General features: G+C 37.1%; 1 protein-coding gene across 1 annotated transcript in view; it reads right to left on the reverse strand.

Annotated features, from left to right (window-relative positions):
• Nucleotides 1–424: 424 nt before the first annotated feature.
• SERPINI2 (serpin family I member 2) overlaps nucleotides 425–18,290 on the reverse strand; it is a 29,945-nt gene continuing 12,079 nt past the window's right edge. The window contains exons 5-8 of the mRNA XM_055307669.1: nucleotides 11,806–11,903; nucleotides 7,571–7,657; nucleotides 4,183–4,272; nucleotides 425–501 (exon numbers count right to left, since the gene is read on the reverse strand). Of these exons, the coding sequence (XP_055163644.1) occupies nucleotides 425–501; nucleotides 4,183–4,272; nucleotides 7,571–7,657; nucleotides 11,806–11,903 (352 nt within the window). The remainder of the gene's footprint in view (nucleotides 502–4,182; nucleotides 4,273–7,570; nucleotides 7,658–11,805; nucleotides 11,904–18,290) is intronic.

The following is an 18,290-nucleotide window of genomic DNA, read 5'->3' on the forward strand; positions in this document are numbered from 1 at the left end:
CATTCATGAGAGACACACAGAGAAAGGCAGAGACATAGGCAGAGGGAGAAGCAGGCTGTCTGCAGGGAGCCTGATGCAGGACTCAATTCTAGGACCCCAGGATCACAACCTGAGCCAAAGGCAGAGGCTCAACCACTCGGCCACCCAGGTGTCCCCATTCTAACATATTAATACTAATATTTTATGTAAGATTACTGCTTTTGATTCATATAGACTTTATAAAACATAACCAGAAATATTAAATGAATACTTTCATTTATTAATAACTTTAATTATTCATTAATACAGATCTATATTAGTACAGATTGATACACATATAGTTAAAACAGAAAAAGAGATGTAGAGAATATTTGCAAGATGATGATATTTTGCCAATCGACTATTTTTCAGGAATCATCTTCCATTCTGAGGCTGTTCTTTTCAATCACAGTGAATCTAAATCTCTTCCCTTCATCTTTTGGGTGTCAGGATTTGTCACCCTTCCCATAAACAAAATTGATTCTGGGAAAAGGAAAAAAAAACAACTTGGAATTTCTGGTGAAAAAGTTGACAATAATTAGTCTTTCTGAATATTTTAACAAGTCATTTAGTCTTTCTTTCTGTAAAAGATAAATAGGCAACGTCTAACAGCAAAACCCTCTCCTTGGTCTAAAATACATAATTATATCATTATTAATCATTTTCTGGTAATTTATGAAGTAAATTAACACCAACAACAGCCTGTCACGGAAAATGCATTAGTCCTGTTTTTCATATAGGAAGGCAAAAATAAAGCAGCAGAGGGGTGTTCTTCTAAATATAGAGACTCAGGCAAACGTAGCGTAATGAAATGGTGATTAACATGGTGGAGTTTTAAATTTAAGGCATTAGCAGTCATCTTTTTATGCATGTAACATAAGCCCTTAGGGTTAAGAGTGTAGCTTCTCAGATGTCCTCCTTCAGCTCTGAAGCAAAGCTTACTGAAAAAGACAATATTTTCTATTGCTAGTACTTTCAAATCCTCACTAAAGCGAAATTGTAATACAGCAGAAATGTAAACACCTGAATCCAGCCATTCTGTGTTTGTGAGTGAAAAGGAATTAGGAACTAGAGGACAAAACAGAAATAAAGGATGTGTCAAAATCCATTCACCTTTCTTTTCAACTAGGGTAAGAGAAGTGGCTTGAATGGGTTGATGCCAAGTATTGCCTTGACTTTTATGTTCCTTACAGATACACGAAATAAATGTGAATTTCAAAGTGATAAAATAAATTTTGTATAATTTTAAATCTAATGGAAATTATATTGAGATATATTTGAAAGAATTACTAGATATTATTATTAGATATTTCATTAACTCTTTACTGTTCAGTCCAAAGAGAGCCAGTAGCATGGAAATAGACATAATCTCTAGCAGTTTTTTTTTCTTTTAGTGATTATAATCAATAATACTTCACCTCAAAAACCTCAAAATAATTCCAAGAAACAGAAAAATACTCCTGTTTTTGGGTAGATGGGGACCCATAAACAACTTGCTCAGGATGTATATATTGCATTTTGTCACAATAGGAATCAGCAAGGACTGTTGTCTCTTTATAATTTTATGGCATTAAATTGCTTATAGGAATTAATTGGCAAATTTTTAAAGCGACTTTTAGGGAAACTAACCTCATAATTGAAGACAACAGTTTAAAATTGTAAACACTCAGAAGTGTAGGGCGTTACATAAAAGCCATTTGTCCCAGCCTTTTCAATCTGTTTCTTTGACCAAGGAGTACTATGTTTTCAATGGAGTCCTTATGCAGTCATTAATCTACTCTCCACTAAAGTGGATGGATTAGTGCACTCTTCCTGGACATAACAGCAAAAGATGGAGAGGGAAGCTGAAGCAGAAATCATTATTGTTCCATTTTTCTCTATGTTCCCCCTTCTCAAAGGGGTGTCCTCTGTATTTAACCAACATATGTATATAATATTCCAAACAGATAAAAGTAATTTGTACTTCCTAATATTAAAACACACTAGCATAACCAAAGCCAAGAGCCTAGAAGAAAGACTTCTCAATGGATACCCTGTTGTCTCCTTTTTCTTTCAAACTAAAACTAGAGTTTTAAACACAACATATATATTTTTTGTTGTTGTGTGTAGAGTACTGTCAGTTTCAGAATCATGATTCACTTTCTGAGAAATGGCACATTTCAGATAGCATCTGAAAGTCTCTAACACTGGCCTGCCCCCACGAAGAAAAAATGTTCTTCATCTCCCTGGAAGTTCAGTTTAGTAAGAGCTTTGGGTGAATAAACTGAATATAACACTAACATGATAGAAAAATACAAAAAATGTTTGGATTTTGCCCAAGAGGACTATTTGACTGAAAGAAAATTTTAAATCTAGATAAAAATGGATTATACTAAATGTAAAATTATTCATCCTCTTACTTAAGAAATCATGAAAATAATATATTTTATGTAAAGCATGAGCCACTTAGTTTACTATGCTATGCTAAGGCACCATTTCTGTCAATCTCAAGGATTTCCTCAATTCATTTGTGAGAGAAAAATAAATAAATCACTGGATGTGTATTGTCTTAAGATAATGGCCCATTCTACATTTTATATGGGAACAATTTACAGCCGCTGACAAATGAGTAGCCATTCATTTTAAACAATACTTAAAGGGAGCAACTCTAGTTTAGAAAGTCTCATTACAATAAAGATCGTGAGACAGTAGAAATTGTCATTAAAGTCTGATAGTTAAGCATTATCACAAATAAATAAATAAATGGATTATTTGGGGATGAGAATTTTCACTGCTGTTTAACTGATAGCAATTACATGGCCTTGGTCATCAACTTGGAAAATAGAGAGTCGACCATATTCTAAATGCTATTATTTCCTTGTGCATTGATGTCCAATGAAGTTTCATTTCTTTCTATTCTCCATACTCGATAATTACATACTAATTGCAAGAAATTAGAGTTATCTAAAGGTTAAGGATGTATAGATCAAATGGCACACTCAGAATATCTTTTAACATTGACACGTCCATCGTTGGAATTGAAGTCCTGTTAATGCAATCTCAGCAAACCTAAAACTATCTCATTATTTCTAAGACATAACTTTCAGAAGGGTCATTCCGCATTGGTTTCTTGTTGCCTAAAAATAGATGGATATCTCCCTCAGGGGGCCAATAATATCAGTATCATTGGCTAATCCAATAGATTCAGATCTAAAATTAACTAGGCCTCTTTACCATACTTCTCCATTCTACTTCCTTCCTTTGGTCATTCCTTCATTTATAGTTATTGTTTGTTCATAATGAATGTTACATGCCAGGCATAGCTTTACAGGCTTCATATATTCTTTTATTTAACTCTAGGTGATGAGTACTAATATCATGTTTAAATAGGAGGTAGAGAAAATATGGCTTAGGAAGTATAATTGACTTGTCTCACAACCATTAGGTAACACAGCTAGGTCTTGAGCCCCATCTGACACCCAAGTTCACACTGCCAGTCTCTAGGGATACTATTACTGTGTGCAGAGCACATGGCCAAGTACGCCACACGTTGCCTTTGTGTCAAATGCTGTCCAATCTACTACTACCTCTACCTTTTGTAGCTAATTGCATCATCTTTCACGAACTGCCCAGACTGGAGACTCATATTTGACCTCTCCCTTCCGCTCAAAGCCTAAAGCTAGTCACTTATTCTTTTGGACTCTATCTCTGAAATCTTCACAACTGTTCAACTCTCAATTTCTACTCCCCTCGTGGCACCACAAAGAGTTGACTTCTGAGACTAACAGGCCCTATTTCCATTCTGCTACTTTCCAGCTGTATGAGCTTAGACAAATTATATAACCTCTCTCTGAGCTTCTATGTTGCTATTGGACAAATAGCTAACCTGTAGGGAATGGTGTTAGCTTTAGAGATAGGTATTTAAAATTGCTAACATATGTAATAGCTGTGTTGGCAGCTATTACCACCATGGCCCGATTTTAGGCCCCTGTCACTTCTTAAAATGCAATGCCTGGTATAAAAGAGGCATTTGCCAAGTAGCCACTGAAAGAATAAATTGAAAAATCGAAATAGATTCAATAAATTGAACGAATAAATGATCTCAGATATTTAGATTACAAATAGCAGCTAGAACTAGGTCTGTTTGACTTAAGCAGTTTCCCCAGAGAATTCTAGAGAAGATACCTGTTGGGTTATTCTTCACAATAAACAGAAATGGATGGTTTGCTATAAATTGATTTTGAGCCAGACTCATGATTGCAGGGATGTGCATACCTGTGAAATAGAGACAATAGTTATTTAGATGTTCACATTAAAGGATGAATAAAGAAAATATACCCAAAATACTTTTTGTAGACAAGAAAAGTCATTTTGTTTGAGGAGGTAACTTGTAGAAAAATAACCATTTTCAAAATACGGAGAAATCTGGAATAAATTTAAAAATCAAAGAGCAGAAGAACAAATATTGGATTATTCATGGAATAATTCTAACTTCACATTTATGCTCAGTGAAGAAGAAAGCCAGATACTAGATTCAATTTAGTGAAAGCAGTTGAAAAATTTCTTCTTTTAAACAGTAATTTTCTGCTCACTTTTTATTTATATTATATGATTTATCCTTATAATGTTTCAACTATTAATTCTTAACCAGATTTGTTTGCACTTTATTTCTATTCTTCAGGCTTGTGGTAATTACATCTGAGTTCAGATTTATTTTTTTTAACTTTTCTGAAACTATTCTGTGGCCTCAGAGCTTTTAGGATTTGTGCTTTGAATGAATATAGGATTTTTTATGTGATTAGAAGAAGAGATTTTCTGCCTTAATAATTATTTACTATAATAATGTATATCATGTGGCTCCATTGTAGCATTTGTCAACATTTAAAGTGGGGTAAAAATTTAAATGATTTTCTTTTCTTTTAAAATTAAATATTTCTGGGCAGCCCCGGTGGTGCAGTGGTTTAGCACCACCTGCAGCCCAGGGCGTGATCCTGGAGACCCTGGATCGAGTCCCACATCAGGCCCTCTGTATGATGCCTGCTTCTCCCTCTGCCTGTGTCTCTGCCTCTCTCTCTGTCTCTATGAATATATAAATAAAATCTTTAAAAAAATTAAATATTTCTATACTCAATTCAGAGGTTTCCTTTACCAATAATGCAATGGTTTTGTACAATTATTTTCAGACTCAGGAAAAAGTCATTTAAAAAATTGCAACAGAAGTGATCAGAACTGAAAAATAATGTTAGAGAAGGAAAAAACCTGTCTTCTACACTCTTTGTGACTGGGGTATGCCAATTAAACTGAAAAAGACAGATTAACAGAAGAAATGGTTTATTTTATATCCCCAGAGAAGTTTCACAGAAAAAAAAGTAAATACCCTGCAAAATGTTAGGCTTGACAGTTTATCTGGTTTATCTATCTTTTTAACAAAGGGTGGTAAATTGTGGAGAATAACTCCAAAAAAAAAAAAAAAAAACAGGGTAGAGTGCTTCTGGGGCAATACATTATGGGGAGGTAAATATATAGGAAAAAATAATAGTAAGAGAGGGTTATTTCATAAGGTTTATTAAACAGACTCATTTCAGTGCCAACTATCATCTCTTGTGATAAAGGTTGTTCTCTGTTTTGGTAGAGAGGAGGAAAGATACCTTTACAAGGGAAATTTATGCCCTGGTTTTAGGCAAATCGGGGGAGAGTAGAGAGAGCTCTGTTTTTCTGTGCTGTTTCTCCATTTTCTTCAGCTCTAAACAACCCTTCAGGCAAAGAGGTCTATTTTGGGGTGGCATATTCTGATCCCCTTCAGAATCAAGCATAATCTTGGTAGTGTAAAACGCATAGCAGTCTCCTACCTGCAAGATCAGGGCTACAATGCCCAAACTACAAGTGAATATAGACTTAGGTTTGAATTTATGAGAGAATGTAAAAAAAAATATAGTCCGTGTCATTCCTATTCTCACTTGGGTGAATACTTGAGATTTTTTTTGTTCTTGAGCATCCCCTGATCAGATACCTGAAAGTCAAAACACTCACACGGAAAACTATTCGGACATGTAATACACCAGTGTCACTGCTGATCCCTTAATGATTGTTACACCCTCTTAGAGAACCCTAGACTTAAATTAGAGGCAGTGGGTGATAGAAAGAGCTCTGAACTTGAAGTCCGAGAACTTGATTAGGGTTCAAACTCAGCTGTCAATTAATAGTATGACCGTAGGCAAACCATTTCATGTTGTGAGCCTCTTTCTTCACCGATGTAATGAGAGGATCAAAGAATGATCTATAAGGACTCTTACATAAAAGCAGCTGGAAAATTTGTCTACATAGGCCAACAACTTCATCCAAAGCAATCTTTTTATTTCTCTAAGACTGAAATAGCCCATGCCCTCCAATCTCAGTTCCTTGAATACAGTAACGCCAAGGCCTTCAGGAGATGATAGAATGGTAGCTGGAGTCCAGTGTGACCCACCTACATGTCAAAATCCATTGGCGCTACATAGTATTATAAATTAACCAAGAAATTAATAACATGGGTACAAATTCATAGAAATTTATCAATATGACAACTTAAAGGATGCGTATCTTTTACATATTGGCTAAACTCAAAATGGTCTAAAGAATTAAAATACACTTATGAGACATCCATTGTTGTATTTGATCAAACAACGTCCAGTTGTTTTTGCATTTCTAATTAAATTTTCTCCAATTATTTTTTGAGGATTACTTGTAAGCAGCATAGACACCATTCAAAATGCCATTTATTCAGGGAAATCTATCATAAAGGAGTGGTTCTCAAATTGTAATGTGTTCACAAATCATCCAGAGACCTCAGAAAAGAGAGATTCTGATTAAGTAGGTCTAGAGTTGGGCCTGATAGTCTGTATTTCTAACAAGTTCCCAAGCAATGCTGATCCTTCTAGTCCATGCACTGTACTTGCAATAGCAAGGACAGGCACTGATTCTAAACTTTGGATGTACATTAAATTCACTTAGGGAAATGTAAGAAAATGCTAGAGTCTGGATTTCACCTCCAGAGATGCTAATTTAATTAATTTACTAATTTAGTTTTGGGGGATAGACTGGGCATAGGATTTTAAAAAGCTTTCCAGTTGATTCAAACAGGCAGCTAACTTTAAGAGCCACTGGTGTATAGGTAATGACAAATAAAAGTATTAGAAAAGTAGGGACCTACTTGGTGTAATAGAAGAAAGAAATTAATTAATTACTTAAAAGTAAGCATTCCTGAACAATAATGATTTCATGTGTGAGGGTTAAGTTTCCCTCACAGGTCCTATCTCCTAATTGGCAGGTAAAATTCAATTTACAAATAAGCAAATATCATTAGATGGGCCTCAACTCCTAATCAAATCCCCACCCTGGTCTTTTTTTTTTATTATGCAGCAGCTGCAGAGACACAAACAGAGCGTATACAACCAATTTCTCTTTTCTCCCTACAGTTTGCTGGACGGCAGGAGAGAAAAAAGAGATCAGAGTCCTGCAGAAATGCCAATGCCTTAATTCTGCACATTTCCCCTTAGTCATTCCTCTGGGTCGATCATGAAACCATTTGTCCTACCAGTTGCTGTTGCAGCTTCACTGCCATCTTCATTTATTTCAAAAAAAATGTGTTGCATGACCTGGGAAACAAACACTTCAGCTGAATCTGTTGGAAAATAGGAAAGTGTATTTAAGGATTAGAACTCAGACCCATCACTTATTGCATCCCATGTTATATCACATTATCAAAAGAATAAAGAACAGAAAAAAAAAAAAAACAACAAATTCTTCCCAAGTTAGTTAATTTGCTAGAGGTGGAAGGTAGTTTAGCTCTTGCAGAAATGATACAGAGACCCGTAGAGAGAGATCAAGTTTAGCCCAGATACAAAGGCAAAGATAGAAGGGGATAAGCCTCAAATCAGGTATCCCACTAAGTGAAATATCTGTATGGACAGAAGGTTTTGCCCCCCTTAGCGACAGTCCACAGACAAGATGAAAAAGGCTTTACAGATTTGAATTAATCCCACCTATGTATTCAACCTCAAAGCCAACTTGCCTTTCAAATTCTGTATTCAGTTTTGATCTGACTTTAAAACAAAATTTACTTTCTTTCAAGACTGGTGAGGCTATGAAAGTCTAAAGAGCTTTTTTGTCATCTGTTACAAAATCACTTCAGAGCCATGCTTTAAAACCTGTCAAATTTCTCAGTGTAAGATAGTGTCTTACAACATTCTGTTCCGGTGTGGATACAAGCTGAGAGAACATGCCCCTCTTCTCCCCTTGGTGGAACTGATGTGTGTGTGAAGCATTTCTGATCCTGTGACCCGCAGGGATAGTCTTCTTGAGAAGGGGGAAGTGAAGCCATGAGTTCAGAAGCCATCAGCCATTCCCGCTGTGTCAGGACCACTTAGATCTGACAGTGTTCCTCAAAGAGACAACGGAAGCGTGGTCTTGGGTTCAGTGGTGGCCAGAAAGTAGAGGAAGGACGATGGGCCTTGAAACTTGAAGAGGAAGGAGAAAAAGGAGCTTTGTTTCTCTTGGGAGAGAAACCTGATGTGATCACAAGGGCTCCACCAAAACCATCAGATTTACAAGGATTCGGGTAGCAATACCTTATAGTAAAGGGGACCCAGCTCTGGCAGCTGACCGACTAGTAAAGCCCCTCAGGCAAGATAAAGAGATGTCATAGAAGGGACTTTTGCACAAAAAATGGCTTCCTAAAAATAAATTCCAAATTGCTTGTCATCACTCTATCTGGGCCCCTGAATACCTGTTATCTGCATCTGTTACTCTCCTCTCCTCATCTAGTAGCTCCAGCTCATCATCAAGCACCAAGGCCGTAGCCCTAACTCTCCTTCTACTTAAAACCCCCTTCCCCAGAACTTTCCCTGACTGGCTCTGTCGTTCTTTAGGTCCCAACAAAAATGTTACTTCCCACCCTAATTCTGCCTTCATCTGACCTCATCGCCATTTATTCCATGATGCTATTTTAGTTAATTTACAGCATCCATCACCTCAGCATTTCATTAACTAATTGCTTATTAATTATTCATCAGCAGATGTATACTTCACTAGAAGCAGAACTTTGTCCATTTTATGCATCCCTATAGAACTGCCTGGCATGTGGTTGGCTTACAAAAAATATTATCAAACAATTAAACCATGGGTATGAGTTTGTCCAATGATAGAAACATATAAGATGGAGAAGAGGGGACATACACATCTTGAAATACAAGAGAATGATCTGGTACAAGATCAGGCAAGTAAGCAGGCTCTTTCCTGAGGGCTGCCTAGAGTAAATGAGGATTCACATATGGAATCCAGAGAAGATGACCTAGAGACCCATATCAAGCCATAAGTGAAGAACAAAAAGCATGTGGGGTGCAGCGGAGAATTTCACCCAGTTTAGCACTGGTACCAGGTCAAGTGACTCCATGGCCCTCAGATTAAGTCTCTGGTCTCATGTGTCCTGTCTTACCACAAATAAAGCCTGATTTCGGGAAAAGAATGGGACCTGACAGAGAATAGATGAGAACAAGGAAACTAGACTCCATAAAGTCACTGATTTCTTCACATTTGTAATAATTTTCCTCCTTTTCTATGAAAATTCCAAGAATGTCTCTGTCAACTTAAGAGCACAAGAAGCCTTCTACAGCTTTGCTAGAAGATGTCCAAGTAAATAGTAATGTGCCATTGCCCCACTTGGCTTTTTGGTGTTTTTGTTTTTGTTTTTTTACCATCTACTTAGTATCTATTATGTGCCAGATGTTGAACAAAGTGGTTTACATACATTCTTTCATTTATTTTCACCATTACGATGTATTATCTCATTTTATAAATTAGAAAGTTGAGGCTCAGGCAGCTTAAAGGTTTTACTAAAGGTAACACAAGAAGTAATACCACTGTGAAGTCAAATATTCATCTCCAAGTTTCCGAAAGTGACTGCCGGAAAACATTTCATTCAAAGCTTGTGAATTAGGTAAGTGTAAGATGGTAGGTCTTGTGTAAATGTCCCACAGCACTAGTGTCGGACTGGCTCACGGTAGCTTTAGTGAATGTTTACTGCAGAAGTGAGAAGTGGGGAGAGCAGGGAACTTACTGTTCTCCTAATGACCAGATATAGCGCCAGTGATGGCTCTGGCTATTTTATTTCCGGCAGTAAATTAGAACCAAAGTAGTGAAAGCAACTCAAATTGGCAACTCTCCCAGGAGGGAAAGAGCAGAAAAGGTTGGATGTTTGTTTTTCTCTGTTTAAAGTTATTCTCTTGCACAAATCCTTTTAGAAAGCATTTGGAGGTATTTTCATGATAAATCTGCCTATAAGAGGAGATTTTATAGAAGTCACAAATTGTTGGGAATTCATACATTGAGTGGCTGTCGGAAATGTCTGATGTACAGCAAGTGAGCTTCTGAAGGCCAGAAAGAAGGCTAAGGGGAAGAGGTGCTTGAAAAACGGTTGGGTCTAGTTGAGGTTGGTGAGGTGGCTGTGTTCCAGGGCACACGCAGATAGCCTGCCGTGGCAGTATCTAACGTCGACGGCCTCATTCCTGATTGCTGATGGAATTGTCAGAGAAGTCAGATCTGTCAGTGTGAGAACAAGTAGCTAAATTATGTGTGAAGCTAATAATGAACATCTGTCACCAGTGTACCCCACCCACCTCCTCCACCAGGAAAGCTCATTCTATTCATTTACCCACGTAATTGATGAGTGAATGAATTAATGAACACTTCTCCAAAGCTCAGATATTTACATAGGAATACACAATATTTCCATGTTATGATACAAAACCCCATCAGACAGACAGGCTTGTCGTTTTTTGCTTTTCGTTTTGTTTTTTTTTTTTTTTTTTTTTGGTCTTTTAATAAAACAGAGGACTGAATTTAAAAGAGAGTAAAAAAACTTGGGGTGAATTGGCCCTCTTTATCTTTAGTTAGATATTTTTTTCTGCTTTTTTTTTTTTTTAATTTACTTATGATAGTCACAGAGAGAGAGAGAGAGAGAGAGGCAGAGACACAGGCAGAGGGAGAAGCAGGCTCCATGCACCGGGAGCCCGATGTGGGATTCGATCCCGGGTCTCCAGGATCGCGCCCCGGGCCAAAGGCAGGCGCCAAACCGCTGCGCCACCCAGGGATCCCTTTAGTTAGATATTTTTATTATTTTATTATTCTTTATCTTTAGTTAGATATTTTTGAACCACCGGTATTGCCAAGACAGGAAAAAAAAATAAAAGATTGTCTAGGGCTTTGTTGTGTGAGTGAGCGTCTTAGCCATGTGCCGTTTCCCAGGTGTGAGTTAGCATAAAAGCTTCATCTCCTCAGATGTGTTGTTAGTCTCAAGCTAAATCTGCAAGCTGTGGCATTACAATTTCTACATTGTGTTCGTCATCCAGCAGCTTGTGGATGCCTCTTTCATGGGCTCCAATATTACCAAATTAACATTTGCAAATTGGTTTATAAGAGTTTTATTAGCTCCGTGTAGATGAGAGTCTCAAAGTCGTAATTCCCATTATTCAGATAAGGAAATCCAAACAGGGCTGAAATAAAAGCCCATATAATACTTTACCTACATAGTTTTATTACAAGCATGGTTAGAAGGCTTATCTAACATTCTGAAATGCTTTCTGACTTTCATTAAGGAAAATGACTTAAATGCAAAATAAAGTGCTTGTTTACAGACAGCGCAACATGACTGTGACATTTAGTCACTGTGTGTGTATGTATTTTCTGGGGCCAAATGCTCTTTCCGATCAGTCCGTTAACAGTTACTAAGAAAGCATATTAACATAATAATATAAGAATTATTTATCACACTACCTGTTATTCCAGAAAGGTCACAGCCACCACTAAATATTTCGGTCATATTCAAAGAATACAAAGCTTCTTTGAAGTCTAACTTTTGTTCTACTTTAAATCTGTTAAAAAAAAATGAAGAGGAAAAGTCTTGAAAAACTGTATGATATATGCTACCAAAATGTTTTCTACAAAATGGATGACTTGGAAGAGATTATAATGTGAAATCTTTTGTTTTCATTAGACCAATTACATTTCCCCCAGCTCCACTGAGCAGTTTCTGAAGTCCCTAATAACTGGCTTCCCAGATAAATGGTTGGTGGGAAGGGGGAAGAAAATACCACATTTTTTGAAGTTATAATTATCTAACAAAACAGGGTGAGAGTTCTAAGTTTTCAATTGCTTGGCTCCTTCCCTAGAAAAGTAAAGTTTCCCTCCAGCAACTGTATGCACTCTGTTTTTAACACCATCAAAAATGGTCCCTGGCATACTTCCAAAATACTTTGGAAGGAGAAGAGGAGCCACCACCCTTGGATTGTTGGCTACTGAAGCACAGAGAGACATTAATAATCTATTATCCTTCCCATCCATTGTCACAAGTGATGTGACTTCCTTCAATTCATGGACACACCTAATATCTTCCCAAAAGGTTCTGTAAAAGGGGTAAGATATAGAAAGGGAACTAAATGTCTTTAAATAAAACAAAAGATAGGGCAGCCCGGGTGGCTCAGTGGCTCCTTCAGCCCCAGGGCCTGATCCTGGAGACCCGGGATCGAGTCCCACATCGGGCTCCCTGCATGGAGCCTGCTTCTCCCTCTGCCTGTGTCTCTGCCTCTCTCTCTGTGTGTGTCTCTAATGAATAAATAAATAAAATATATAAAAAAAAAGATTAGAGTCATTACCAAAAATGAACCCTATTTTTAAAAAAAGATTAAAAATTATAGGAGGGGGAAAAATTGCTGGCCACTACTTCCTATGCAGGGCCCTAAGTTAGCACTGTAGGTTCCATTGAAATCATCAAACCTCAATTTATCTGATGTGAAGACTCGAACCAAAGAATCTCAGAGTCTCACAGGCTGACCACCTATGATTCCAAGTTAACAGAACACTGACTCTCACTTTACCATTTCACTAAAAAGGAAGAAAAAAAGAAAAGCTAATACTTCCTGAGTCTATAGAAGCCAGAAACATCGATGTGCATTTTAAAACCAGGTTGGACCTTTATGAAAGAAAAGAACAAGGAATTCTGTATATTTCTTCCATCAGTGAAATTCCAGGACAAGTCCTGCCTAAGGAGCTCGGCCTGAACTGATGAGCCTTTGCCCCTGTGCTCTCCAGTTTGGATACAGGCAAGGCTGGTCGAGAACAGGATCCTTGCTTAGCTAATAGGCAGGCCCATACCCAGGGCTGGAAATCAGCTTGAGCAATCAGTCCAATTAGATTACTGTTTTAGTTGCCAAATACTGAACAAGTTTTTTAATTATAATTCTTCAGAAAAATGAACATGCTATGGCAGAAATGTACAGGGCCTGAATTATATCTTGGTAAAATATTATGTACTTTTGGAAAATATTAACTTATGCAGAGCCCCAAGGGTGGCCACAACATGGGCATTAAAATCTACTGATAATGATAATAGCTTGTTTTATGCCACTGTTTTCAACTTCTTTCTTTCCACTTCCAGCTAAGAAAGATAATATGCAGCCTGATGGTTTTGAAATCTTTTCATTTTTTTTCCTGTTTTTATTACCACACTCCTTTTAACAACTAAATGGAGTGTAGGCATCTAAAAGGTGGAAAATAAATGTTCTAGTTCACCTAAAAACTGGCTATTTTTAGCATAATAGTTTTAGGATAATGGCAAGAATCCTGGAAGACTTATTACAACTTTTAATAATGCCTAATTATTGGTGGAGAGTCATTTAAGCTACAGTCCTGCTCATAATATAGTCCAATGAAACCTACAGCAATAGAAACTTATTCAACCATTTAATAAAAGTATAATCTACAGCCAATTACTAATTATCCGTAATTACTGGAGTCATGAATAGCCAGGTGTGAAGTAGCACTTCTATGTGTTAGACACTTAATAGAGATTACAGTTTCTAATCTTCACAAAAACCTGAGGAAGTTAGCATTATTCCCATTAATTAAGAGGGTGGAGGATTGAAGAGGTTGATTTCCAGTCTCAAGTTTAAGATAAACCACAAAGCTGGTATTCAAACTCAGGTCCATTCCAAGTCAATGTGCTAACCCACATTGCCTTCTAATCAAAATATAATTTGAAATCATAATCTCAATAAATATATATACAGTGTTAATTATGTGCCTCTTGCAAATTATGTGAGTCTTAATGTTTATTTTAGATGTGGTTCGTTTCCCCCTTTTCTTGACCCTCATCTAAAATTGTCAAAAGAATACATCTAAAGATAAAAGAATACGCAGCAAAAAGACTGAATAGACAATTAAGTAATCATAAAATGAGTGTTTCGCATATGTAAACATTAACTTTTGTCAAATTACTGCCATACAGAACCACTGGGCTTAAAGGGGCTCAGCACAGACAACAGGTGCAGAAAATGAAGAAAACAATTCAGAATTTCCATTTGTTTTAAAGATTTTATTTATTTATTCATGAGAGACACACAGAGAGAGAGAGGCAGAGACACAGGCCGAGGGAGAAGCAGGCTCCACGCAGGGAGCCAAACGTGGGACTCGATCCCAGGTCTCCAGAATCACGCCCTGGGCCAAAGGCGGCGCTAAACCACTGAGCCACCCAGGCTGCCCTAGAATTTCCATTTTAAGATGAATCCACTCCTGGTCTGCAGGCCCTATTGTGGATTGGTGGTGTCCCTTCCTTCCCCCTTATACTAAAGACTCTTGTTTTTTGACAAAAAGTCTTGGATGGGTCTCCTTGGGGTCCCTATCCTTAATACTTAGAATCCCGGTTTTGATACAGTGGGCTTGAGTCATCCTTGAAATGTTCAGGTTTAGAGCCAACCAAACCAAATCTTAGGTCTGCCCATGAGGATAAAAACGTGACACAATCCTTGACAGTGGCGGACCTAGACTGTTATATGAGTACATGGTAGTTTTTGTCACTTTCTGACCAATCACCTAGACTGTGTGTGTGCGTGTGTATCTATGTAGGAAAAACTCTGTTAGCCTCAAGGAGTGAACTAAAAATGCTTTCTGTCACATACAAAACATATCTGGACACTGTTTAATGTAAACTCGATTCCAATTTGGATCAGTATCCAATATGTTAAAGTACGTGAACATTTTGTAATCCCTCCAGCAGCTGGTCATGGCATTTCTATTCTCATATTCAGCTTCGTTTACCACTTTCTCTCACCCATAACAGTAACATTCACCTGTTTAAAGATCCAAGCGTGGCCAAACCTGGGACTGATGTCTAACCCAGTAAGAACATATTTCGTGTCCTACAGAAGGTGATGTCTCTTTTCCAAAGATTCCATAATCCACATGTCTTGCTGCTCATAGTGTCATTGACATTTGCTCTGTTCTGTGCTCCCCCTCGTGCCTGCTATATTACACCTGTTTTCTGACTCTTGCGATGTTGGCTCTGCCATATGTTCGCTGTGTAACCACAGGCAAGACAGCTACCTGTCTGTACCTGTTTCTATATAGAAACTGATCTCTATCAAATTTATCTTGAGGATTAACTGAGGTATGGTAAAGAGGTGCATCTAGGACAGTGTTGGCATTATATTAGATGTGTTAAAACTGAGTGAAATAATAATAAGAACAAGAGATAATATCGAATACTAAAGTGTTATCAACATGACTTCATATAACTCTCACAATAACTCTGAGGCATTTATTATCATTGTCCCATTTAACAGTGAAAGAAAAATCTTAGGTAAGCTAATTAAATTTACATAGTAAAAAGGTGGCAAAGCTCTCTGTCTTCAGTATTATGTTCTATTTTCCATGATCTTGTTTCAACACTTGTTAAAGATACTATGAGATGCCACATCAGTCAATATTTTTTTAAAAATGGTACCTCTCAGAAAGACTATGGCTGTTGTTTAGTTATTACTATACTTTTGAATAGAACTGTAGTATTTAACAGTTTAAAGTCCAAGACCACCAAAAATTCATTGACCACTATGAAGCCTCTCCCAAGGAAAATATATGTAAGACCTTCTATGCATTAACTCGCTAATAGTTTCAAGGGCTTCGAGGACTCTCTGAGTTCTACCACAGAACTCTCTAGAAGTCTCGGGTGCACATCTAAGGACTGCTACAAAAGAATAAGAAATCACTGTCTTCTCATTTTCTTAGTATGTCAAATTTAGAAACTCCAATCTATTTCTTCATAACCCATATCTCATTAGTCAATACTCCAATAATCTTTCTATTTCACCAGTTCCTTACTATCCCCAGTGAGCCTGTCCCCTTTAAACACTACTCACTTTGTGCCAAATTATTGCAGTGGTTTCTTAACTGATCTTTTGGGCTCCTGTCTTTCTCTCTTTAACACATCTCGAACACCACAACTCTTCAGATTAGAGCAACAATTTTCAGTGAACAACTGCTATTTTTCAGATGCATCCTTTGTGCTGGTGTCACAGAAATGAAATATGCATAGCTCTAACCTCAAGAAGTTTTTTTGTCCATTGAGGAAGATGAAATAATAATATAACTGCTAGGCAGAAATAAACACAAGGTACAAGGAAAAGTTTCCTCAGTAGGGAAAAGGGAAGATGTTGTGTTATCTTGGATGGAAAGATCAGAAAAGCTTTCTAAAACCTAAACTTGGTTTTAAGGACTAAGAGAAGTTATCCAGAAGCGTGAGGATAGTGGTTGGAAGTGGGGAAAAGATTCAGATAAGTTATCTAGCATGAACAAAGGCATTGTAACTACCAAATATCTCTCTCTAAAACACAGCCTTAATCACTCCACTATCCTAGTTGGAAGTTTTCAACAATTCCCCTTTCTGTATGGGACTTAACCCTCTTGATTCTTTCAAAGCCCAGTTCAAGTTCTTCCTCTTCCATAAATCCTTTGTTTACAATCCAGTTTCTAGTGCTCCCTGTCTCTTGTCTTTTTTCATGAATCTTCTAGTACTTACTAATTGTAACTTTCTTTTAATATTTACTGTCTACTGCTGTATATTGTTAGTAAATTTCTTGTGCAAATCTTACACCACTCCATCTAAGTGGTAACCGTCTTATCAGTAGGCAGCATGTCTATCACTTTGCATCTGTTTCAGTTCCTTGTCCATAGCAGGACCCCAGTCAATCTGTGCTTTTGAACAGGAGATAAAATTTCTAGGAAGTAGCAAACCAATAAGAGCATAAAGCTGTAAGACAGTAGACATAAGACCTAATTCTTTCTCCCAACACTTAGTTAAATGGTGACCAATTCACTTTTTGAGCGACACAGTTTCCTTCTTTTTAAATGCAAGATGTCCAAGTCAGACTGTAGAACCATAATATTTAGTATTAAAATACTTTAAATGGGGATGCCTGAGTGGCTCAGTGGTTGAGCGTCTGCCTTTGGCTCAGGGCATGATCCGGGGTCTGGGGATCGAGTCCCACATCGGGCTCCCTGCAAGGAGTCTGCTTCTGCCTCTGCCTATGTCTCTGTTTCTCTCTGTCTCTCATGAATAAATAAATAAAAATCTTAAAAATAAATAAATAAATAAATACTTTAAATGCTTTATAAAGTGCCATGTGAATGAAAGTTACTCCATTTGCCTTATTTGTATGTATTAAATAATTACTTTTGCCCATACACATAATCATAAAAACATATTCTCAGAGAGTTTCTCCTATAGAGAAGATATGATATATAGAAAGTGTGTGTCAGACTCTTCAACATGAAGAACTTTGACTACTAAGATGTTTGTAAGATTTCATATCACATTTAGACAAAGTAACATGATTATTTTAGCTGCTATCTAACACAAGTAATGTCCAAAATTAGATAGCTGGTATGCTATAAATAATAAACACTAGAAAGCGCTCTAGTATTTTTAGATTATACTCTATCTTATTGGCCTTGATTCTAAACTAGTCCTACATCAAAGGGAAAGGAGAGATGTTTCTTAAATAGTAACAACTATAATCTAAATAGTCACTCACGTGTTCCTTCCTAGTGTTACTAATACAGAAGCATTCTTATGATTAATTTTTCTCTCTTTGGCATGAATTACAGTTTGCTACCAAAGAGGCTTTTATTCTGTTCTACATTAACAGAATTTAGCATAGTTGGGGTTACAGATTGAATGGGGCCACCTGCCCCAAATTCATTTATCAAAACCCTATTTCTCAGTACCTCATAATGAGACTTATTTGGAAATAGGGTCATTGAAGATGTGATTAGTTAGGTCAAGGTCATAATGGAATAGAGGATGACCTTAATCCAATATGATTGGTGTCCTCATAAGAAAGGAGAATGCCATGTGAATATGGATGGCCACATGGCAACAGAGGCAAAGACTAGAGTGGTGCATCTACAAGCAGAAGAAGACAAAAGAT

This window comes from Nyctereutes procyonoides, unplaced genomic scaffold (assembly GCF_905146905.1).
Source record: "Nyctereutes procyonoides isolate TBG_1078 unplaced genomic scaffold, NYPRO_anot_genome, whole genome shotgun sequence".
Classification (NCBI taxonomy): domain Eukaryota; kingdom Metazoa; phylum Chordata; class Mammalia; order Carnivora; family Canidae; genus Nyctereutes; species Nyctereutes procyonoides.